Source organism: Scyliorhinus torazame, chromosome 12 (genome assembly GCF_047496885.1).
Source record: "Scyliorhinus torazame isolate Kashiwa2021f chromosome 12, sScyTor2.1, whole genome shotgun sequence".
Taxonomy (NCBI): Eukaryota; Metazoa; Chordata; class Chondrichthyes; order Carcharhiniformes; family Scyliorhinidae; genus Scyliorhinus; species Scyliorhinus torazame.
In genome coordinates, this window is record NC_092718.1 from 228,551,190 (window position 1) to 228,575,963 (window position 24,774).

Genomic DNA, 24,774 nt, shown 5'->3' on the forward strand with positions numbered 1-24,774 from the left:
CCGGTTACAGCGGTGACACTGTTACCTGCTGATCCACCCGGTTACAGCGGTGACACTGTTACCTGCTGCTCCACCCGGTTACAGCGGTGACACTGTTACCTGCTGATCCACCCGGTTACAGCGGTGACACTGTTACCTGCTGATCCACCCGGTTACAGCGCTGGCACTGTTACCTGCTGCTCCACCCGGTTACAGCGCTGGCACTGTTACCTGCTGATCCACCCGGTTACAGCGGTGGCACTGTTACCTGCTGATCCACCCGGTTACAGCGGTGACACAGTTACCTGCTGATCCACCCGGTTACAGCGGTGACACTGTTACCTGCTGATCCACCCGGTTACAGCGGTGACACTGTTACCTGCTGATCCACCCGGTTACAAGGTGACACTGTTACCTGCTGATCCACCCGGTTACAGTGGTGACACTGTTACCTGCTGATCCACCCGGTTACAGCGGTGGCACTGTTACCTGCTGATCCACCCGGTTACAGCGCTGGCACTGTTACCTGCTGATCCACCCGGTTACAGCGGTGACACAGTTACCTGCTGATCTACCCGGTTACAGCGGTGACACTGTTACCTGCTGCTTCACTCGGTTACAGCGGTGACACTGTTACCTGCTGCTCCACCCGGTTACAGCGGTGACACAGTTACCTGCTGATCTACCCGGTTACAGCGGTGACACTGTTACCTGCTGCTCCACCCGGTTACAGCGGTGACACTGTTACCTGCTGCTCCACCCGGTTACAGCGGTGACACTGTTACCTGCTGATCCACCCGGTTACAGCGGTGGCACTGTTACCTGCTGCTCCACCCGGTTACAGCGGTGACACAGTTACCTGCTGATCTACCCGGTTACAGCGGTGACACTGTTACCTGCTGCTCCACCCGGTTACAGCGGTGACACTGTTACCTGCTGCTCCACCCGGTTACAGCGGTGACACTGTTACCTGCTGATCCACCCGGTTACAGCGGTGGCACTGTTACCTGCTGCTTCACTCGGTTACAGCGGTGACACTGTTACCTGCTGATCCACCCGGTTACAGCGGTGACACTGTTACCTGCTGATCCACCCGGTTACAGCGCTGGCACTGTTACCTGCTGCTCCACCCGGTTACAGCGCTGGCACTGTTACCTGCTGATCCACCCGGTTACAGCGGTGGCACTGTTACCTGCTGATCCACCCGGTTACAGCGGTGACACAGTTACCTGCTGATCCACCCGGTTACAGCGGTGACACTGTTACCTGCTGATCCACCCGGTTACAGCGGTGACACTGTTACCTGCTGATCCACCCGGTTACAAGGTGACACTGTTACCTGCTGATCCACCCGGTTACAGTGGTGACACTGTTACCTGCTGATCCACCCGGTTACAGCGGTGGCACTGTTACCTGCTGATCCACCCGGTTACAGCGCTGGCACTGTTACCTGCTGATCCACCCGGTTACAGCGGTGGCACTGTTACCTGCTGATCCACCCGGTTACAGCGGTGACACTGTTACCTGCTGATCCACTCGGTTACAGCGGTGGCACTGTTACCTGCTGCTCCACCCGGTTACAGCGCTGGCACTGTTACCTGCTGATCCACCCGGTTACAGCGGTGGCACTGTTACCTGCTGCTCCACCCGGTTACAGCGGTGGCACTGTCACCTGCTGATCCACCCGGTTACAGCGGTGGCTCTGTCACCTGCTGATCCACTCGGTTACAGCGCTGGCACTGTCACCTGCTGATCCACCCGGTTACAGCTGTGGCACTGTTACCTGCTGATCCACTCGGTTACAGCGGTGGCTCTGTTACCTGCTGCTCCACCCGGTTACAGCGGTGACACAGTTACCTGCTGATCCACCCGGTTACAGCTGTGGCACTGTTACCTGCTGATCCACCCGGTTACAGCGCTGGCACTGTTACCTGCTGCTCTACCCGGTTACAGCGGTGACACTGTTACCTGCTGCTCTACCCAGTTACAGCGGTGACACTGTTACCTGCTGATCCACCCGGTTACAGCGGTGACACTGTTACCTGCTGCTCCACCCGGTTACAGCGGTGGCACTGTTACCTGCTGATCCACCCGGTTACAGCGGTGGCACTGTTACCTGCTGATCCACCCGGTTACAGCGGTGGCACTGTTACCTGCTGCTCCACCCGGTTACAGCGGTGACACTGTTACCTGCTGCTTCACTCGGTTACAGCGGTGGCACTGTTACCTGCTGATCCACCCGGTTACAGCGGTGACACTGTTACCTGCTGCTCCACCCGGTTACAGCGCTGGCACTGTTACCTGCTGCTCCACCCGGTTACAGCGCTGGCACTGTTACCTGCTGCTTCACTCGGTTACAGCGCTGGCACTGTCACCTGCTGATCCACCCGGTTACAGCGGTGGCACTGTTACCTGCTGATCCACCCGGTTACAGCGGTGGCACTGTTACCTGCTGCTCCACCCGGTTACAGCGCTGGCACTGTCACCTGCTGATCCACCCGGTTACAGCGGTGGCACTGTTACCTGCTATCCACCCGGTTACAGCGGTGGCACTGTTACCTGCTGCTCCACCCGGTTACAGCGGTGACACTGTTACCTGCTGATCCACCCGGTTACAGCGGTGGCACTGTTACCTGCTGCTTCACTCGGTTACAGCGGTGACACTGTTACCTGCTGATCCACCCGGTTACAGCGGTGACACTGTTACCTGCTGCTCCACCCGGTTACAGCGGTGGCACTGTTACCTGCTGCTCCACCCGGTTACAGCGGTGGCACTGTTACCTGCTGATCCACCCGGTTACAGCGGTGGCACTGTTACCTGCTGATCCACCCGGTTACAGCGGTGGCTCTGTTACCTGCTGATCCACCCGGTTACAACGGTGGCTCTGTTACCTGCTGCTTCACTCGGTTACAGCGGTGGCTCTGTTACCTGCTGCTCTACCCGGTTACAGCGGTGACACTGTTACCTGCTGCTCCACCCGGTTACAGCGGTGGCACTGTTACCTGCTGCTCCACCCGGTTACAACGGTGGCTCTGTTACCTGCTGCTCTACCCGGTTACAGCGGTGACACTGTTACCTGCTGCTCCACCCGGTTACAGCGCTGGCACTGTTACCTGCTGCTCTACCCGGTTACAGCTGTGGCACTGTTACCTGCTGATCCACCCGGTTACAGCGGTGGCACTGTTACCTGCTGATCCACTCGGTTACAGCGGTGGCTCTGTCACCTGCTGATCCACCCGGTTACAGCGGTGACACTGTTACCTGCTGCTCTACCCGGTTACAGCGGTGGCACTGTCACCTGCTGATCCACCCGGTTACAGCGGTGACACTGTTACATGCTGATCCACCCGGTTACAGCGGTGGCACTGTTACCTGCTGATCCACCCGGTTACAGCTGTGGCACTGTTACCTGCTGCTCCACCCGGTTACAGCGCTGGCACTGTTACCTGCTGCTCCACCCGGTTACAGCGCTGGCACTGTTACCTGCTGATCCACCCGGTTACAGCGGTGACACTGTTACCTGCTGCTCCACCCGGTTACAGCGGTGACACTGTTACCTGCTGCTTCACTCGGTTACAGCGGTGGCTCTGTTACCTGCTGATCCACCCGGTTACAGCGGTGGCACTGTTACCTGCTGCTCCACCCGGTTACAGCGCTGGCACTGTTACCTGCTGCTCCACCCGGTTACAGCGGTGACACTGTTACCTGCTGCTTCACTCGGTTACAGCGGTGACACTGTTACCTGCTGATCCACCCGGTTACAGCTGTGGCACTGTTACCTGCTGCTTCACCCGGTTACAGCTGTGGCACTGTTACCTGCTGCTCCACCCGGTTACAGCGGTGGCACTGTTACCTGCTGCTCCACCCGGTTACAGCTGTGGCACTGTTACCTGCTGCTTCACTCGGTTACAGCGGTGACACTGTTACCTGCTGATCCACCCGGTTACAGCGGTGACACTGTTACCTGCTGCTTCACTCGGTTACAGCGGTGACACTGTTACCTGCTGATCCACCCGGTTACAGCTGTGGCACTGTTACCTGCTGATCCACCCGGTTACAGCGGTGGCACTGTTACCTGCTGCTCCACCCGGTTTCAGCGGTGGCTCTGTTACCTGCTGCTCCACCCGGTTACAGCGGTGGCTCTGTTACCTGCTGCTCCACCCGGTTACAGCGGTGGCACTGTTACCTGCTGCTCTACCCGGTTACAGCGGTGACACTGTTACCTGCTGCTCCACCCGGTTACAGCTGTGGCACTGTTACCTGCTGATCCACCCGGTTACAGCGGTGGCACTGTTACCTGCTGATCCACCCGGTTACAGCGGTGGCACTGTCACCTGCTGCTCCACTCGGTTACAGCGGTGGCACTGTCACCTGCTGCTCCACCCGGTTACAGCAGTGACACTGTTACCTGCTGCTCCACCCGGTTACAGCGGTGGCACTGTTACCTGCTGCTCCACCCGGTTACAGCGGTGACACTGTCACCTGCTGCTCCACCTGGTTACAGCGGTGGCACTGTTACCTGCTGCTCTACCCGGTTACAGCGCTGGCACTGTTACCTGCTGATCCACCCGGTTACAGCGGTGGCACTGTCACCTGCTGATCCACCCGGTTACAGCGGTGGCACTGTTACCTGCTGCTTCACCCGGTTACAGCGGTGACACTGTCACCTGCTGATCCACCCGGTTACAGCGGTGGCACTGTTACCTGCTGATCCACCCGGTTACAGCGGTGACACTGTTACCTGCTGATCCACCTGGTTACAGCGGTGGCACTGTTACCTGCTGATCCACCCGGTTACAACGGTGGCACTGTTACCTGCTGCTCCACCCGGTTACAGCGGTGGCACTGTTACCTGCTGATCCACTCGGTTACAGCGCTGGCACTGTTACCTGCTGATCCACCCGGATACAGCTGTGGCACTGTCACCTGCTGCTCCACCCGGTTACAGCAGTGACACTGTTACCTGCTGCTCCACCCGGTTACAGCGGTGGCACTGTTACCTGCTGCTCCACCCGGTTACAGCGGTGACACTGTCACCTGCTGCTCCACCTGGTTACAGCGGTGGCACTGTTACCTGCTGCTCTACCCGGTTACAGCGCTGGCACTGTTACCTGCTGATCCACCCGGTTACAGCGGTGGCACTGTCACCTGCTGATCCACCCGGTTACAGCGGTGGCACTGTTACCTGCTGCTTCACCCGGTTACAGCGGTGGCACTGTTACCTGCTGCTCCACCCGGTTACAGCGGTGACACTGTCACCTGCTGATCCACCCGGTTACAGCGGTGGCACTGTTACCTGCTGATCCACCCGGTTACAGCGGTGACACTGTTACCTGCTGATCCACCTGGTTACAGCGGTGGCACTGTTACCTGCTGATCCACCCGGTTACAACGGTGGCACTGTTACCTGCTGCTCCACCCGGTTACAGCGGTGGCACTGTTACCTGCTGATCCACTCGGTTACAGCGCTGGCACTGTTACCTGCTGATCCACCCGGATACAGCTGTGGCACTGTCACCTGCTGATCCACCCGGTTACAGCGCTGGCACTGTTACCTGCTGCTCCACCCGGTTACAGCGGTGGCACTGTTACCTCAAGCTTTTAAATATCTCTGAGAGCTTTGTCCTGGAATGCAAATTGTTAACGCTGACGTCTTGAGTAGCCTTGAGCAACCTACTATCCCGGCTCCCGTATCGGCTTTCAGAGAGGTTATGATGAACCTAAATTTCTTCGAGACATTCCCAGTGTCTGCAAAGTAAATCCAGACCTGGACACGAAAGAATCCAACAGCACGTGACCCTGAATGACAGAGTCTGGGTCAACCTTCCGACCCAATAAAACCTTACTTGACCAAGAAAGATCATCTTAATGTTGAGGACGGTATCATTCTTTGGGGGCCCCGGGTAGTGGCCCCCCGTCGTGGAGGCACTCAATCCTGCTGGAGCTACATAATGGCTACCCTTGGGTCTCTAGAATGGAAATGTTCGCCAGGAGCTACGTCTGGTGGGCCGGTCTCTACTCGGACATCACGGACTTGGTGAAGCAGTGCGATTCATGCCAGGAAAATCAGAAACTCCTTCCTTCAGCTTCCCTCCCCCCATGGGAGCGGCCAGGCAGGCCACCAGTGTGAGTGTGCGCAGACTTTGCCGGTTTGATGTTTCTGATCCTGGTGGATGCACACTCCAAATGAGGGCCACCGCTCGGGCTCCACAACCTCCCAGGCTACAATGGAGAAAGTGCAACAGCGTGTTTGCACGCTGGGCATTGGAGAAGACCTGGTTTCTCACAATGACACGGTCTTCACCTGTGGACAGTTCCATGTCTTCGTGAAATGAAATGGCATCAGACATATTCAAACCTGTCACCCGTCACCCAATGGACTGGCAGAAGGGGCAATGTTGATCTTCAAAATTGGCATGAAGAAGCAGCCAGCAGCATCCATCGAGATCAAATTGGCGTTTTTATTTGGTTCTAGGACCAGTGCTCACACTATGACGGGTATCGCCCGGTGGAACTGCAGCTTTACACAAGATGAAGCCTGTTATTCACAAATGTTCTGGGAGGGTGAAGTCCCGATAAGGGAACCAGTAAAGAAATTATGATTCCGTGAGATCCGAAAGAATATTTGAGACAGACGACCTAGTCTGTGAGAAACTTCGGAGGTGGCTGCAGTTGGGTGCCCGGAGTGCTATTGGAGGAAACTGGGCCCATATCCTCCAAGGTGAAGGTCCAGGATAAGGTCTTGAGGAAACACCTGGACCATCTTAGAAATGGGGAGCCCGTCCCCGCACAAGCTTCACAATTGACCACAGAAGTGGCCTCTGACAGTGCAGAGCTACACTGCCCATAGAGAATCCTGTGTCTGTTTCCCCACTGACGAGGACGGAGGTCCCGAGATGGGAGTATAGGAATCAGGTGTCTTGTCGGTAGCAAACACTGAGGAGGAATCCAAATCAATAACACTCCAGAAGGAACGGGATTGAGGTGGGGTGAGGGATGTCCCGATGGCCACAAAGGAAACAGCGAATCATCAATAGATCTCCCTGTGGCTTCGTGGAATAATAATTCCCCTCGAGTGGGCGGAGGCTCGCCCAATGGAAGAGGAACAACGGGAATTAAAAACCACAGGTCCAGGGGGGCACGTTGCGAAGTGGTTAGCACTGCTGCCTCACGGCACCAAGGTCTCGGGTTCGATCCAGGCCCTGGGTCACTGTCCGTGTGGAGTTTGCACATTCTCCACGTGTCTGCGTGTGTTTCACCCCCACAAAATGTGCAAGATAGGTGGATTGGCCACGCTAAATTACCCCTGCATTGGAAAAAAAATAATTGACTACTCTGAATGTATTTTTTTTTTATAATACATTTTTTAAAATCTGCAGGTCCAACCCAGACCGGATCTGTGTAGGACCCAGACCGGATCTTTGTCGGTCCCCAGACCGGATCTCTGTGGGCCCCCAGACCGGATCTGTGTAGGTCCCCAGACCGGATCTCTGTAGGCCCACAGACCGGATCTCTCTAGTTCCCAGACTGGATCTCTGTAGTTCCCAGACTGGATCTCTGTCGGTCCCCAGACTGGATCTCTGTGGGTCCCTAGGCCGGATCTGTGTTGGTCCCCAGACTGGATCACTGTAGTTCCCAGACTGGATCTGTGTAGGTCCCCAGACCGGATCTCTGTAGGTCCACAGACCAGATCTGTGTAGTTCCCAGACCGGATCTGTGTAGGTCCCAGACGGGATCTCTGTAGGTCCACAGACCAGATCTGTGTAGTTCCCAGACCGGATCTGTGTAGGTCCCCAGACGGGATCTCTGTCGGTCACCAGACTGGATCTGTGTAGGTCCCCACGGATCTGTGTTGGACCCAGACCGGGATACAGCTGTTGTATGTCGTAGTTGCAGCCGTTTTTGTTACTTTAGTAAAGGAAGTTATTGTTCGAAGACTGGCCTTGGCAAAGTTATTACATCCTAAACGCGGGGTCAGAGTCCAAGGGTACAGAGTGGGACTGAGATGAGGAGAAACGTCTTCACCCAGAGTGGTGAGCCTTTGGAATTCGCTACCACAGAAAGCAGTTGGGGCCAAAACATTGTATGTTTACAAATAGTAATTCGATATAAGACAAAGGGAGCTGAGGTTATGGGGGGAGAGTGGGAACAGGTAACTAAGTTGGATGATCAACCACGATCATAACGAATGGGGGAGCAGGCTCGAAGGGCCAAATGGCCTCTTCCTTCTCCTATTTTCCATGTTTCTATTTGTCTTTCAGTTTGTGTGGGAGGGTCTGGTTGTCCGTAGGAGCGGCGTGTCTGTCTGTAGAGTTGTGTCTTATCTGCCTGTAGGGATGTGTGTATCTGTCTTTAAGAGGAAGAGTGTGTGTCTGAATGTAGAGAAGAGTGTGTGTGTGCCTGTCTGTGTGGGTGTGTTTGTCTGTCTGTTGGGGTGTGTTTGTCTGTAGGGGTATGCATGTGACTGACTGTAGGGAAGGGTGTGTCTGTGCAGGTGCGTCTGTCTGTGCAGGTGCGTCTGTCTGTGTGGGTGCGTCTGTCTGTGTGGGTGCGTCTGTCTGCGCGGGTGCGTCTGTCTGCGCGGGTGCGTCTGTCTGCGCGGGTGCGTCTGTCTGCGCGGGTGCGTCTGTCTGCGCGGGTGCGTCTGTCTGCGCGGGTGCGTCTGTCTGCGCGGGTGCGTCTGTCTGCGCGGGTGCGTCTGTCTGCGCGGGTGCGTCTGTCTGCGCGGGTGCGTCTGTCTGCGCGGGTGCGTCTGTCTGCGCGGGTGCGTCTGGCTGCGGTGCGTCTTGCCTGTGCGGGTGCGTCTGGCTGCGCGGGTGCGTCTGGCTGCGCGGGTGCGTCTGGCTGCGCGGGTGCGTCTGGCTGCGCGGGTGCGTCTGGCTGCGCGGGTGCGTCTGGCTGCGCGGGTGCGTCTGGCTGCGCGGGTGCGTCTGTCTGCGGGTGTGTCTTGCCTGTGCGGGTGTGTCTTTTCTGTGCGGGTGTGTCTGTCTGTGCGGGTGTGTCTGTCTGTGCGGGTGTGTCTGTCTGTGCGGGTGTGTCTGTCTGTGCGGGTGTGTCTGTGTGCGGGTGTGTCTGTCTGTGCGGGTGTGTGTGTCAGTGCGGGTGTGTCTGTCTGTGCGGGTGTGTCTGTCTGTGCGGGTGTGTCTGTCTGTGCGGGTGTGTGTGTCAGTGCGGGTGTGTCTGTCTGTGCGGGTGTGTCTGTCTGCGGGTGTGTCTGTCTGTGCGGGTGTGTCTGTCTGTGCGGGTGTGTGTGTCAGTGCGGGTGTGTGTGTCAGTGCGGGTGTGTGTGTCAGTGCGGGTGTGTGTGTCAGTGCGGGTGTGTGTGTCAGTGCGGGTGTGTGTGTCAGTGCGGGTGTGTGTGTCAGTGCGGGTGTGTGTGTCAGTGCGGGTGTGTGTGTCAGTGCGGGTGTGTGTGTCAGTGCGGGTGTGTGTGTCAGTGCGGGTGTGTGTGTCAGTGCGGGTGTGTGTGTCAGTGCGGGTGTGTGTGTCAGTGCGGGTGTGTGTGTCAGTGCGGGTGTGTGTGTCAGTGCGGGTGTGTGTGTCAGTGCGGGTGTGTCTGTCTGTGCGGGTGTGTCTGTCTGTGCGGGTGTGTCTGTCTGCGGGTGTGTCTGTCTGCGGGTGTGTCTGTCTCAGTGCGGGTGTGTGTGTCAGTGCGGGTGTGTGTGTCAGTGCGGGTGTGTGTGTCAGTGCGGGTGTGTGTGTCAGTGCGGGTGTGTGTGTCAGTGCGGGTGTGTGTGTCAGTGCGGGTGTGTGTCAGTGCGGGTGTGTGTCAGTGCGGGTGTGTGTGTCAGTGCGGGTGTGTGTGTCAGTGCGGGTGTGTGTGTCAGTGCGGGTGTGTGTGTCAGTGCGGGTGTGTGTGTCAGTGCGGGTGTGTGTGTCAGTGCGGGTGTGTCTGTCTGTGCGGGTGTGTCTGTCTGTGCGGGTGTGTCTGTCTGTGCGGGTGTGTCTGTCTGCCTGTACGGGTGTATCTGTGCGGGTGTGTTTGTCTGTCGTGCGGGTGTGTTTATCTATCTGTGTGGGTGTGTCTGTCTGAGCAGGTGTGCCTGTCTGTTTGTTCAGGTGTGTCTGGCTGTGCAGGTCTGTCTGTCTGTGCAGGTGTGTTTGGCTGTGCGGTTGTGTCTGTCTGTCTGTGCGTTTGTCTGTCTGTGCGGGTGTGTCTGTCTGTCTGTGTGGGTGTGTCTATCTGCCTGTGTGGGTGTGTCTGTCTGTGCGGGTGTGCTTGTCATTTGCAACCTGCCTGCTTCCCTGTGTAATTAACCTTGTTTGCCTGGGAAGTTTGCTATTTACTGATTTGTAAAAGTGTACCGATTTTATACAATCCAATCAAAACATTGTAGGTGCATTTTATAAAATAAAAATTAATTGTAAAAAGTTCAGCTGCTAAAACCCAATTTCTTTCTTTCTTTTGCTGCAGGTGTGGTTTCGTACAAAAAAGGTGCGTCATCTTATTGAACAATAGTCACAATTTTCAGATGAACCTAGTCATTATTGTACTTTGTGAACCAGTAGCGAGAAAATTGACTCTATGTTCCATTCTGTAAACTTGCCCAGAAGGAGTGTAATTGAACAAGATGAGTTACCAATCCATGGACCGGGCACAGGCTGTTCACAACTTCTCTTTGCCTCCCACAAAAGAGGAATTAAATGTTAATGGGCGGGGTCTATGTCACTGGAAGGATTGTTGTGTCTGATCCCTTTTCCAAGGACTCGGGTCACACGATGGCAATGCTAACCCACTCGAGGCTGGTTTGTTTCGGTTGGAACCATCGGGTGTCACCCCACACACCAGTTGCAATGCTGATTAATTCTGCTTTCAGTTTGTGGGTTGTTGAGTGCAAGTTGCAAACAGCAACAGCCTCGCCTCAGACTAACCAAAACGTGTATCTGACTACATCACAGGTTTTCTGGTGAGATGTTGGGATGTCAATTATGTGGCGAGGTGTGCAAGAAACTGGTGATTGTCATATTCCCGAATTCCGCTTGGGAATATCCATTCTGTATGCATTGGGGAATATTGGCGATTGCTTTCTGTATCTGTCCAGGTAATGATTGTGTCACATAACACTCTGCACATTTACATTCTAAAGACTGCATTCTCCCACTCGTAGTCAGTTATACCGGGAGCTCCTTCACACCGTGCCAGCCATCAATCCTCTTCACAAACTATGTGAACACCAGACCTTTCACTCTTCATGGAATTAGAGGCAACTCTGTGGCATGGGATGGGAATTGGTTCAAAGAGTGGGATAAAGGAAACATTCTGTGGTGGAATCAGACAAAGAGTGGGATAAAGGAAACATTCTGTGGTGGAATCAGACAAGTAGTGTCCTCCAGAATCTGTACTGGGCCCTCAACATTTTGCTCAACTTATCAGTGACTTTGAAGACATTGCCTGGTCTTATTGGCTTACATCCCAGGTTGCTTGGGGAAGTAGGGATGGAGATAGTGGAAGGGTTTGTTATAATCTTCCGATCTTCACTCGATACATGGGAGGTGACAGAGGATTGGAAGTTGGCAAATATAACACTTTTATTGAAGAAAGTGTGCAAGGACATCCCAGTAACTACAGGCCAGTAACATTGGTGTGAGTTTTAGAAATAATGATCAAGAAAAGAATTAGCAGGTACTAAAGAATTAGCAGGTACTTGGGAGAGGTTTGACTTAATTAAGAAGACCACATTTGTAAAAGGCAGATCAATTTGACTAATGTCATTTTTGATGAAGTAACAGAAAAGGTTGGTTGAAGCAAGACAATGAATGTTGTCTGTGGATTTTAAGAAAAATTTTGACAAGACAAATAAAAGGTGGGTTCGCAGAATTGAGGCTCACAGAGTAGGAGGGTCAAAGTCTGCTTAGAAAAAAATGTTTACGGGCAGAAACGAGCGAGTGGTGGTCACTGCCTGTTTCTCAGACTGGAGGATGGTAGACAGTGGGGTTCCTCTGGGTAATTTGGAGGTTGGAATGCAGAATAACATTTTCTGACAATTACCAAACTTAAGAGGTGTGGCAGTAAAACGGAGATGATCCCAGTTGGGGTGTGGCAGTAAAACGGAGATGATCCCAGTTGGGGTGTGGCAGTAAAACGGAGATGATCCCAGTTGGGGTGTGGCAGTAAAACGGAGATGATCCCAGTTGGGGTGTGGCAGTAAAACGGAGATGATCCCAGTTGGGGTGTGGCAGTAAAACGGAGATGATCCCAGTTGGGGTGTGGCAGTAAAACGGAGATGATCCCAGTTGGGGTGTGGCAGTAAAACGGAGATGATCCCAGTTGGGGTGTGGCAGTAAAACGGAGATGATCCCAGTTGGGGTGTGGCAGTAAAACGGAGATGATCCCAGTTGGGGTGTGGCAGTAAAACGGAGATGATCCCAGTTGACTGCAGCAGAAATGGACCAACAAATGGCAGGTGGAATTTAATCGCGAAGTATGCGGCTCTGCATTTTGGCAGAAGTGGTAGAGAGAGACTATTTTAATTTTCTTTTATTCTTTCAAAGAACAGTACAGCACAGGAACAGCCCTTTGGCCCTCCAAGCCTGTACCGGTCATGATACCAACCTTTGCCAAAACCCTCAGCACTTCCTTGTGCCGTATCCCTCTATACCCGTCCTATCCATGTGTTTGTCAAGATGCCTTTTGAACGCCATTAATGTATATGCTTCGACAACCTCCCCTGGCAACGCGTTCCAGACACTCACCACCCTCTGTAGAAAACCTGCCTCGCACATCTCCCCTAAACTTTGCCCCACGGATCTTAAACCTATGCCCCCTGATGACTGACCCCACCACCCTGGGAAAGAGTGCCTGCCCATCCACTCTATCCATGGCCCTCAATCTTGTAGACCTCTATCAGGTCACCCCTCAACCTCTGTCTTTCTAATGAAAACAGTCCGAGTTTATTCAGCCTCTCCGCATAGTTAACACCCTCCAGACCAGGCAACATCCTGGTAAACCTCTTCTACACCCTCTCCAAAGCCTCCACATCCTTCTGGTAGTGTGGTAACTAGAATTGTGCGCAATATTCCAAGTGCGGCCTTAGCAGGTTCTATACAACTGCAGCATGACTTGCCAGTTTTTATACTCTATGCCCCGTCCAATGAAGGCAAGCATTCCGTACGCTTTCTTCACTACCTTGTCCACTTGTGTTGCCACCTTCAAAGATCTGTGGACCTGCACGCCCAGATCTCGCTGACTTTCTCTATTCCCAAGAGTTTTGCCATTTACGGTATATTTCCCCTCTATGTTAGGCCTAATCATGGAATGTGAACAAAGAAGAACAAAGAAAATTACAGCACAGGAACAGGCCCTTCGGCCCTCCCAGCCTGAGCCGATCCAGATCCTTTAAACCTGTCACCTATTATCCAAGGATCTACTTCCCTCTGTTCCCCGCCCGTTCATATATCTGTCTAGATGCATCTTAAATGATGCTATCGTGCCCGCCTCTACCACCTCCGCCGGCAAAGCGTTCCAGGCACCCAACACCCTCTGCCTAAAAAACTTTCCACGCACATCTCCCTTAAACTTTCCCCCTCTCCTTGAAATCGTGACCCCTTGTAATTGACACCCCCACTCTTGGAAAAAGCTTGTTGCTATCCACCCTGTCTATACCTCTCATAATTTTGTAGACCTCAATCAGGTCCCCCTTCAACCTCCGTCTTTCCAACAAAAACAATCCTAATCTACTCAACCTTTCTTCATAGCTAGCACCCTCCATACCAGGCAACATCCTGGTGAACCTCCTCTGCACCCTCTCGAAAGCATCCACATCCTTCTGGTAATGTGGCGGCCAGAACTGCACGCAGTATTCCAAATGTGGCCTAACCAAAGTCCTATTCAACTGTAACATGACCTGCCGACTCTTGTACTCAATATCCCGTCCAATGAAGGCAAGCATGCTGTATGCCTTTCTGACCACTCTATCGACCTGCGTTGCCACCTTCAGGGTACAATGGACCTGAACTCCCAGATCGCTCTGTACATTAATTTTCCCCAGGACTCTTCCATTGACCGTATAGTCCGCTCTTGAATTAGGTCTTCCAAAATGCATCACCTCGCATTTGTCTGGATTGAACTCCATCTGCCATTTCTCTGCCCAACTCTCCAATCTATTTATATTTTGCTGTATTCTCTGACAGTCCTCCTCGCTATCTGCGACTCCACCAATCTTAGTATCATCTGCAAACTTGTCTATACCTTCATCCAGATCATTTATGTATATCACAAACAACAGTGGTCCCAGCACGGATCCCTGTGGAACACCACTAGTCACCTTTCTCCATTTTGAGACACTCCCTTCCACCACTACTCTCTGTCAAAAGCGACATTGGCTAGATCAGCATTTGTTGCCAACTCTCGTTGTCTTGGAGCTAAGTTGCTTGCTGGGCCATTTCAGAGGGCACATTGCTGTGAGTCTGGGGTCACATGTCGGCCTGACATTAAAGAACATTTGTGGATGTAATGACACAGTTATCTAAGTTTTCAAAAAAGAAGGCACAGTAAGTAATGTGGTTGGGAGCAGGACATTGCAGAGAAAGATCGATATAGTGAGGAACAAAACTGTGACAAATAGAGTTCCATGTGGAGCCTCAATCCAAGGACAATTAATTCCAGGTTTTTTTTTCTAAATGATATAAACTTAAGAACTGTGAAGAGCAGAGAACTTTTAGTATTTACATGTGGAAATCAATAAAAGCTAGCGGACAGGTGCAGAAAGTAACAGTTAGGGCTGGTGGAGAGACGGCCGGTGGTGGTACGTAGAGAGCAGGTTGCACACAGGATGGCTCCCGCCGTAGTACCTTGATCCTGGCCCTTTTTGCCCGATTTCTGCAGTTATTTGGGGTGGAACTTCATTGGTTCGATGGGACAGGGTTCCAACATAAAAGGAATGCCCAAAAAGTACAAGACAAGGCAGCAGACGAGCAAAGAATCTTTGTCAGACTCGGAGGCCTCTCGAGCCTCATGTGCTGAGAAAATGGCAGAGGCTGTGGCGCTCACAGGCACCTTGCCGGTGGAACTTGGGGAGTTGCAGCAGGCTGTTTCTGAGAACCCCGACAGGGTCCGGGCCCCCATTCTTGTGGCCTTGGTAGAAACAGATCAGACGGTAAAGGCGCAAGGCGATACAGGGTGTGGAAGTGGCCCTCTTGAGGCAGTGTGACCAGGTCACCTCCCTGGAAGCGCAGATGGCTCGGTGGCCAAGGTGGACCATCTGGAGAATCGCTCCAGAAGGCAGAACCTGGGAATCGTGGGGCTACCGAAGGGCCTGAATCCTGCGGAATACAGGTTGCAGATTACTTTTTTTAACTCATTTACGGGATGTAGGCGTTGCTGGTTGGGCCAACATGTATTATTGCCCATCGCTAGCAGATGTTGAGAAGTTGGTGGGGGAGGATGGAATGACACCCCCTCCCGAGCTGGACTGGGCCCACTGCTCGCTCAGGCAAACGCCCCACCCTAGTGAACCACCGCAGCCAATCACTGCACCGTTCCATAGCTACCAGGAGAAGCAGCCAGTCCTGCAGTGGACAAACAACGATCACGACTATTAGTGGGATGGGATGGGAGGGGCCCTGCCATTAGGCTCTCCCAGGATGTAGGAGTGGAACTGGCAAAGAGGCTTCCGGCCTCAACAAAGGCCAAGGCTGCGATGTGCAGCAGCAAGGTTCAATTTGGCGTGGTTTACCCTGCACACCATCCAGTGACTTACAACTTGAGAGACTACTACATTGATGTGCCGGAGGTGAAGGATGTGTTTGTGAAGAAGCACAGACTGAGGACGAGCTAATTGTTAATTGTATTATTGTGAGATCTCCCTATGGGGGGGGGGGGGGGGGGGTGATTTTTGAAATTTGCTGGGGTATTTTCTGGGCTAGTTTGAATAATAATCTTTTATTGTCACAAGTATGAAGTTACTGTGACAAGCCCCTCGCCCCCGCTGCTGGCCTTGTTCTGCATCACAAACCAGCTGACTCGCCCATGAAGTTTGCATTTGTATTTTCTCTTGTTGGTTTATGGGATGGGTATTGTTTTTTTTCTTTGACTATTAAAGTTGGACATGGCTGGGGGGCTGGGGGGTGTGATGGGTGTTTTTATTCTGAGTGGAGGCTGCTCTGGGAGCGGAGTGGTGGGGGTAACTGCAACTCATTACATTTGCAGAATTTTAATGATGAGATTTGGATATTTGTTTTTGTTTTGTTTGGGGCTTGGGTTGGGCCTTTGTTTGCCTTGGTGCTGTTTGATTGTCTGTTCGGGTGTGGTGTTGGTGGGAAGGGGGACGGTTAGTTCTCTGACGGTGACGACAACTTTTTCTTTGTTCTGTTCAGGTGGTGAATTTGGTGGCCATCTTGAGTGGGCCCAGTGTCAACACTCGCGAGGTAGTTGCTGGGTTATCCCACGTGGTCGAATGGCTGACTCTGGAACGGGGTGGGGGAGGTAGAAAGCCCCCTGTCCGGCTGGTCATTTGGAATGTAACACGGTTGAACGGACCAGTAAAAAGGTCCAGAGTGTTTGCGCACATGAAGAGTTTGATGCTAATGTGATGTTTCTGCCGGAGACCATTTGCAGATCAAGGAGCATACAAGGCTACCGAAGGGCTGGGAGTGGCAGGTTTTCCATTCGGGTTTTGATGGTAGGGCCCGGGGAGTGTGGTTTTGGTCGTCAAAAAGATATCATTTCCGGTGGTTGAAATAGTGGTGGACTTCCGGGTGCGGCGATGACCAGCTGAGTTGCACGTTTCGGCAGCTCCCGGTGAAACGGACTTTTGGGCTCTTGATAGGAGCCCCAACGGCAATTTTGACGGCTAAAAACACTGTGTGGTAAACCAGAAGGGAATCCCCCCTGGATACGGATGGAAAAAGGAGGAGAAAGTGGCCGGATTGCAGTGGATCCTTTAGAACAGCGGCAAGGAAGGCAAGCAAAAACCAAGATGGCGTTGGAAGGTGGCAGTTTAACATGGGGCCCTGAACAACAAGAGTTCTTGAAATGCTGTGTGGAAGAGCTCAAAAAGGAAATGAAGAAAGAGCTGTTGGCCCCAATACTACAGGCGATCGAAGGGCTAAAGGAGGAACAAAAGACCCAGGAGCGGGAGCTTCAGGTCGTGAAGGCAAAGGCAGCCGAGAATGAGGACGACATACAGGGCCTGGTGGTGAAGACGGAGACGCAGGAGGCACATCAGAAACGATGTGTGGAAAGGTTGGAGGCACTGGAGAACAACGCAAGGAGGAACAACCTGAGGATTCTTGGTCTTCCTGAAGGTGTGGAGGGAGCGGTCGTCGGGGCATATGTGAGCACGATGCTGCACTCGTTAATGGGAGCGGAGGCCCCGGCGGGTCCGTTGGAGGTGGAGGGAGCATACCGAGTGATGGCGCGAGGGCCGCGAGCAGGAGAAATTCCCAGAGCCATAGTGGTGAGATTCCTCCGTTTTAAGGATAGAGAAATGGTCCTTAGATGGGCAAAGAAAACTCGGAGCAGTAAATGGGAGAACGCGGTGATCCGCGTTTATCAAGACTGGAGTGCGGAGGTGGCGAGAAGGAGGGCGTGCTTTAATCGGGCCAAGGCGGTGCTTCATAAAAAGAAGATAAAATTTGGAATGCTGCAACCGGCAAGACTGTGGGTCACATATCGGGGGATGCACCACTACATAGAACATAGAAAATACAGCACAGAACAGGTCCTTCGGCCCACGATGTTGTGCCGAACCTTTGTCCTAGATTAATCATAGATTATCATTGAATTTACAGTGCAGAAGGAGGCCATTCGGCCCTTTGAGTCTGCACCGGCTCTTGGAAAGAGCACCCTACCCAAACTCAACACCTCCACCCAACACCAAGGGCAATTTGGACATTAAGGGCAATTTATCATTGGCCAATTCACCTAACCCGCACATCTTTGGACTGTGGGAGGAAACCGGAGCACCCGGAGGAAACCCGCGCAGACACGGGGAGGATGTGCAGACTCCGCACAGACAATGACCCAAGCCGGAATCGAACCTGGGACCATGGAGCTGTGAAGCAATTGTGCTATCCACAATGCTGCCGTGCTGCCCTTAAGAACAAAAAAATCTACACTATATCATTTTACCGTAATCCATGTACCTATCCAATAGCTGCTTGAAGGTCCCTAATGTTTCCGACTCAACTACTTCCACTGGCAGTGCATTCCATGCCCCCACTACTCTCTGGGTAAAGAACCTACCTCTGATATCCCTCCTATATCTTCCACCTTTCACCTTAAATTCATGTCCCCTTGTAATGGTGTGTTCCACCCGGGGAAAAAGTCTCTGACTGTCTACTCTATCTATTCCCCTGGTCATCTTATAAACCTCTATCAAGTCGCCCCTCATCCTTCTCCGCTCTAATGAGAAAAGGCCTAGCACCCTCAACCTTTCCTCTTAAGACCTACTCTCCATTCCAGGCAACATCCTGGTAAATCTTCTTTGCACCTTTTCCAGAGCTTCCACATCCTTCCTAAAATGAGGCGACCAGAACTGTACACAGTACTCCAAATGTGGCCTTACCAAAGTTTTGTACAGCTGCATCATCACCTCACGGATCTTAAATTCAATCCCTCTGTTAATGAACGCGAGCACACCATAGGCCTTCTTCACAGCTCTATCCACTTGAGTGGCAACTTTCAAAGATGTATGAACATAGACCCCAAGATCTCTATGCTCCTCCACATTGCCAAGAACTCTACCGTTAACCCTGTATTCCGCATTCATATTTGTCCTTCCAAAATGGACAACCTCACACTTTTCAGGGTTAAACTCCATCTGCCACTTCTCAGCCCAGCTCTGCATCCTATCTATGTCTCTTTGCAGCCGACAGCAGCCCTCCTTACTATCCACAACTCCACCAATCTTTGTATTGTCTGCAAATTTACTGACCCACCCTTCAACTCCCTCATCCAAGTCATTAATGAAAATCACAAACAGCAGAGGGCCCAGAACTGATCCCTGCGGTACGCCACTGGTAACTGGGATCCAGGCTGAATATTTGCCATCCACCACCACTCTGACTTCTATCGGTTAGCCAGTTTGTTATCCAACTGGCCAAATTTCCCACTATCCCATGCCTCCTTACTTTCTGCATAAGCCTACCATGGGGAACTTTATCAAATGCCTTACTAAAATCCATGTATACTACATCCACTGCTTTACCTTCATCCACATGCTTGGTCACCTCCTCAAAGAATTCAATAAGATTTGTTAGGCAAGACCTACCCCTCACAAATCCGTGCTGACTATCCCTAATCAAGCAGTGTCTTTCCAGATGCTCAGAAATCCTATCCTTCAGTACCCTTTCCATTACTTTGCCTACCACCGAAGTAAGACGAACTGGCCTGTAATTCCCAGGGTTATCCCTAGTTCCTTTTTTGAACAGGGGCACGACATTCGCCACTCTCCAATCCCCTGGTACCACCCCTGTTGACAGTGAGGATGAAAAGATAATTGCCAATGGCTCTGCAATTTCATCTCTTGCTTCCCATAGAATCCTTGGATATATCCCGTCAGGCCCGGGGGACTTGTCTATCCTCAAGTTTTTCAAAATGCCCAACACATCTTCCTTCCTAACAAGTATTTCCTCGAGCTTACCAATCTGTTTCACACTGTCCTCTCCAACAATATCGCCCCTCTCATTTGTAAATACAGAAGAAAAGTACTCATTCAAGACCTCTCCTATCTCTTCAGACTCAATACACAATCTCCTGCTACTGTCCTTGATTGGACCTACCCTCGCTCTAGTCATTCTCATATTTCTCACGTATGTGTAAAAGGCCTTGGGGTTTTCCTTGATCCTACCCGCCAAAGATTGTTCATGCCCTCTCTTAGCCCTCCTAATCCCTTTCTTCAGTTCCCTCCTGGCTATCTTGTATCCCTCCAATGCCCTGTCTGAACCTTGTTTCCTCAGCCTTACATAAGTCACCTTTTTCCTCTTAACAAGACATTCAACCTCTCTTGTCAACCATGGTTCCCTCACTCGACCATCTCTTCCCTGCCTGACAGGGACATACATATCAAGGACACGTAGCACCTGTTCCTTGAACAAGTTCCACATTTCACTTGTGTCCTTCCCTGCCAGCCTATGTTCCCAACTTATGCACTTCAATTCTTGTCTGACAACATCGTATTTACCCTTCCCCCAATTGTAAACCTTGCCCTGTTGCACGTACCTATCCCTCTCCATTGCTAAAGTGAAAGTCACAGAATTGTGGTCACTATCTCCAAAATGCTCCCCCACTAACAAATCTATCACTTGCCCTGGTTCATTACCAAGTACTAAATCCAATATTGCCCCTCCTCTGGTCGGACAATCTACATACTGTGTTAGAAAAGCTTCCTGGACACACTGCACAAACACCACCCCATCCAAACTATTTGATCTAAAGAGTTTCCACTCAATATTTGGGAAGTTAAAGTCACCCATGACTACTACCCTGTGACTTCTGCACCTTTCCAAAATCTGTTTCCCAATCTGTTCCTCCACATCTCTGCTACTATTGGGGGGCCTATAGAAAACTCCTAACAAGGTGACTGCTCCTTTCCTATTTCTGACTTCAACCCATACTACCTCAATAGGGTGATACTCCTCGAACTGCCTTTCTGCAGCTGTTATACTATCTCTAATTAATAATGCCACCCCCCCACCTCTTTTACCACCCTCCCTAATCTTATTGAAACATCTATAACCAGGGACCTCCAACAACCATTTCTGCCCCTCTTCTATCCATGTTTCCGTGATGGCCACCACATCGTAGTCCCAAGTACCGATCCATGCCTTAAGTTCACCCACCTTATTCCTGATGCTTCTTGCGTTGAAGTATACACACTTCAACCCATCTCCGTGCCTGCAAATACTCTCCTTTGTCAGTGTTCCCTTCCCCACTGCCTCATTACACGCTTTGGCGTCCTGAATATCGGCTACCTTAGTTGCTGGACTACAAATCCGGTTCCCATTCCCCTGCCAAATTAGTTTAAACCCTCCCGAAGAGTGCTAGCAAACCTCCCTCCCAGGATATTGGTGCCCCTCTGGTTCAGATGCAACCCGTCCTGCTTGTACAGGTGCCACCTTCCCCAGAATGCGCTCCAATTATCCAAATACCTGAAGCCCTCCCTCCTACACCATTCCTGCAGCCACGTGTTCAACTGCACTCTCTCCCTATTCCTAGCCTCGCTATCACGTGGCACCGGCAACAAACCAGAGATGACAACTCTGTCTGTCCTGGCTTTCAACTTCCAGCCTAACTCCCTAAACTTGTTTATTACCTCCACACCCCTTTTCCTACCTATGTCGTTGGTACCAATGTGCACCACGACTTCTGGCTGCTCACCCTCCCCCTTAAGGATCCTGAAGACACGATCCGAGACATCCCTGGCCCTGGCACCCGGGAGGCAACATACCTTCCGGGAGTCTCGCTCGCGACCACAGAATCTCCTATCTATTCCCCTAACCATTGAATCTCCTACAACTATTGCTTTTCTATTCTCCCCCCTTCCCTTCTGAGCCCTGGAGCCAGACTCCGTGCCAGAGACCTGACCGCTAGGGCCTTCCCCCGGTAGGTCATCCCCCCCAACAGCATCCAAAACGGTATACTTGTTTTGAAGGGGAACGGCCACAAGGGATCCCTGCACTGTCTGCCAGTTTGTTTTTTTCCCCCTGACTGTAACCCAGCTACTCTTGTCCTGTACCTTGGGTGTGGTTACCTCCCTGTAACTCTTCTCAATCACCCTCTCTGCCTCCCGGATGATCCGAAGTTCATCCAGCTTCAGCTCCAGTTCCCTAACACGGTCTTTGAGGAGCTGAAGTTGGGTGCACTTCCCGCAGGTATAGTAAGTGGGGACACCGGTGGTATCCCTCACCACCCACATCCTACAGGAGGAGCATGTAACTGGCCTAGCCTCCATCCCCTCTTACCTTACAGAATATAGCTGCTGTGTGGACTAACTAGATCTCCGCCCTCCGACTCTGCTCCCAGTCAGCTACACTTCCTGTAAACTCCTGGCTCTCTTCGCACTCTTTGCGGAAATGTCGGAAACAAAATGAAAGGAGCACCTTACTCCCTCCTCACCGAACTCCCTCGGTCACCAAACTCTCACTATCGCACTCAAAAAGCAGCAAATTCAGCACTCAGTGCAAACCCTACTACTTTGAGACGGCGGATGAAGCGTGGACTCTTATTGTGGAAGAAAAACTGGAATGAGCGGGTTATTAAAAAAAACGTTTGAACAAAGTGGTGGAGCGAATGTGGGGGGCAAAGAGGGGGGTTATAAAGGGGGGAAAGAGGAGTTTTATGTACTAATCCTGCGATGTGGTAACTTTTCTCTCTTCCACAGGTGGTGATGGGGGGAGGAGGGGAGGTGGAGGAGATGGGGCGTTGGCCGTTGGGGGCGGGGCCAAGGGAGAAGCGCGGGCTTGGTTCCCGCGCTATGATAATCATGGCGGGAATAGAGAAGCAAGAAGGAGGGGGCGTCGCACGGTGCGAGCCGAGGTCACGGGGGGGAAGCCGAGGTCGGCCAGAGTTTGCTGACTTCTGGGAGCAACATGGGGGGAGTAATTACGCTAGCGGGGATCTAGCGGGGGGGGTGGGAGGGGGGAATTACTGGGTTACTGCTGCTGGGGAAAGGGGGGAGCTGGTATGGGAGGGGATGGGCGGGGGGGCACCGCCTGGGGGAGATACAGCTGCGTGGGAACAGGGTGAGGAGCTGGAAAAAGGTGATGGCTAATCGACAAGGGGGGGGGTAGGAAGCCCCCCAACCCGGCTTATCACGTGGAACGTGAGAGGGCTGAACGGGCCGATAAAGAGGGCACGGGTACTCGCACACCTTAAGAAACTTAAGGCAGATGTGGTTATGTTACAGGAAACGCACCTGAAACTGATAGACCAGGTTAGGCTACGCAAAGGATGGGTGGGGCAGGTGTTCCATTCGGGGCTAGATGCGAAAAACAGGGGGGTGGCTATATTAGTGGGGAAGCGGGTAATGTTCGAGGCAAAGACTATAGTGGCGGATAACGGGGGCAGATACATGATGGTGAGTGGCAAACTACAGGGGGAGACGGTGGTTTTGGTAAACATATATGCCCTGAACTGGGATGATGCCAATTTTATGAGGCGGATGCTAGGACGCATTCCGGACCTAGAGATGGGAAAGCTGATAATGGGGGGGGATTTTAATACGGTGTTGGAACCAGGGCTGGATAGTTCGAAGTCCAGGACTGGGAGGAGGCCGGCAGCAGCCAAGGTACTTAAAGATTTTATGGAGCAGATGGGAGGTGTAGACCCGTGGAGATTTAGCAGACCTAGGAGTAAGGAGTTCTCGTTTTTCTCCTATGTCCATAAAGTCTACTCGCAAATAGACTTTTTTGTGCTGGGAAGGGCGTTGATCCCGAAGGTGAGGGGAACGGAGTATACGGCTATAGCCATTTCGGATCACGCTCCACACTGGGTAGACTTGGAGATAGGGGAGGAAACAGGAGGGCGCCCACCCTGGAGAATGGACATGGCACTAATGGCAGATGAGGGGGGGTGTCTAAGGGTGAGGGGGTGCATTGAATAGTACTTGGAACTCAATGATAATGGGGAGGTCCAGGTGGGAGTGGTCTGGGAGGCGTTGAAGGCAGTGGTTAGAGGGGAGCTGATATCAATAAGGGCACATAAAGGGAAGCAGGAGAGTAAGGAACGGGAGCGGTTGCTGCAAGAACTTTTGAGGGTGGACAGACAATATGCGGAAGCACCGGAGGAGGGACTGTACAGGGAAAGGCAAAGGCTACGTGTAGAATTTGACTTGCTGACTATGGGCACTGCAGAGGCACAATGGAGGAAGGCACAGGGTGTACAGTACGAATATGGGGAGAAGGCGAGCAGGTTGCTGGCACACCAATTGAGGAAAAGGGGAGCAGCGAGGGAAATAGGGGGAGTGAGGGATGAGGAGGGAGAGATGGAGCGGGGAGCGGAGAGAGTGAATGGAGTGTTCAAGACATTTTATAAAAAATTATATGAAGCTCAACCCCCGGATGGGAGGGAGAGAATGATGGGCTTCTTGGATCGGCTGGAATTTCCCAAGGTGGAAGAGCAGGAAAGGGTGGGACTGGGAGCACAGATCGAGGTAGAAGAAGTGGTGAAAGGAATTAGGAGCATGCAGGCGGGAAAGGCCCCGGGACCGGATGGATTCCCAGTCGAATTCTACAGAAAATATGTGGACTTGCTCGCCCCGGTATTGACGAGGACCTTTAATGAGGCAAAGGAAAGGGGACAACTGCCCCCGACTATGTCTGAAGCAACGATATCGCTTCTCTTAAAGAAGGAAAAGGACCCGCTACAATGCAGGTCCTATAGACCTATTTCCCTCCTAAATGTAGATGCCAAGATCCTGGCCAAGGTAATGGCAATGAGAATAGAGGAATGTGTCCCGGGGGTGGTCCACGAGGACCAAACTGGGTTTGTGAAGGGGAGACAGCTGAACACGAATATACGGAGGCTGTTAGGGGTAATGATGATGGCCCCACCAGAGGGGGAAACGGAGATAGTAGTGGCGATGGATGCCGAGAAAGCATTTGATAGAGTGGAGTAGGATTATTTGTGGGAGGTGTGAGGAGATTTGGTTTTGGACAGGGGTATGTTAGATGGGTGCAGCTGTTGTATAGGGCCCCGATGGCGAGCGTGGTCACGAATGGACGGGGATCTGCATATTTTCGGCTCCATAGAGGGACAAGGCAGGGATGCCCTCTGTCCCCATTATTGTTTGCACTGGCGATTGAGCCCCTGGCGATAGCGTTGAGGGGTTCCAAGAAGTGGAGGGGAGTACTTA

The 24,774-nt window shown here is 52.4% G+C and overlaps 1 protein-coding gene across 10 annotated transcripts in view; it reads left to right on the plus strand.

Annotated features, from left to right (window-relative positions):
- Positions 1-24,774, plus strand: part of ncor1 (nuclear receptor corepressor 1) — a 458,529-nt gene that overhangs the window by 419,677 nt on the left and 14,078 nt on the right. For all 10 annotated transcript variants that reach the window (XM_072470035.1, XM_072470042.1, XM_072470044.1 and 7 more), the window contains one exon: positions 10,395-10,415. In XM_072470035.1, coding sequence (XP_072326136.1) covers positions 10,395-10,415 — 21 coding nt within the window. The remainder of the gene's footprint in view (positions 1-10,394; positions 10,416-24,774) is intronic.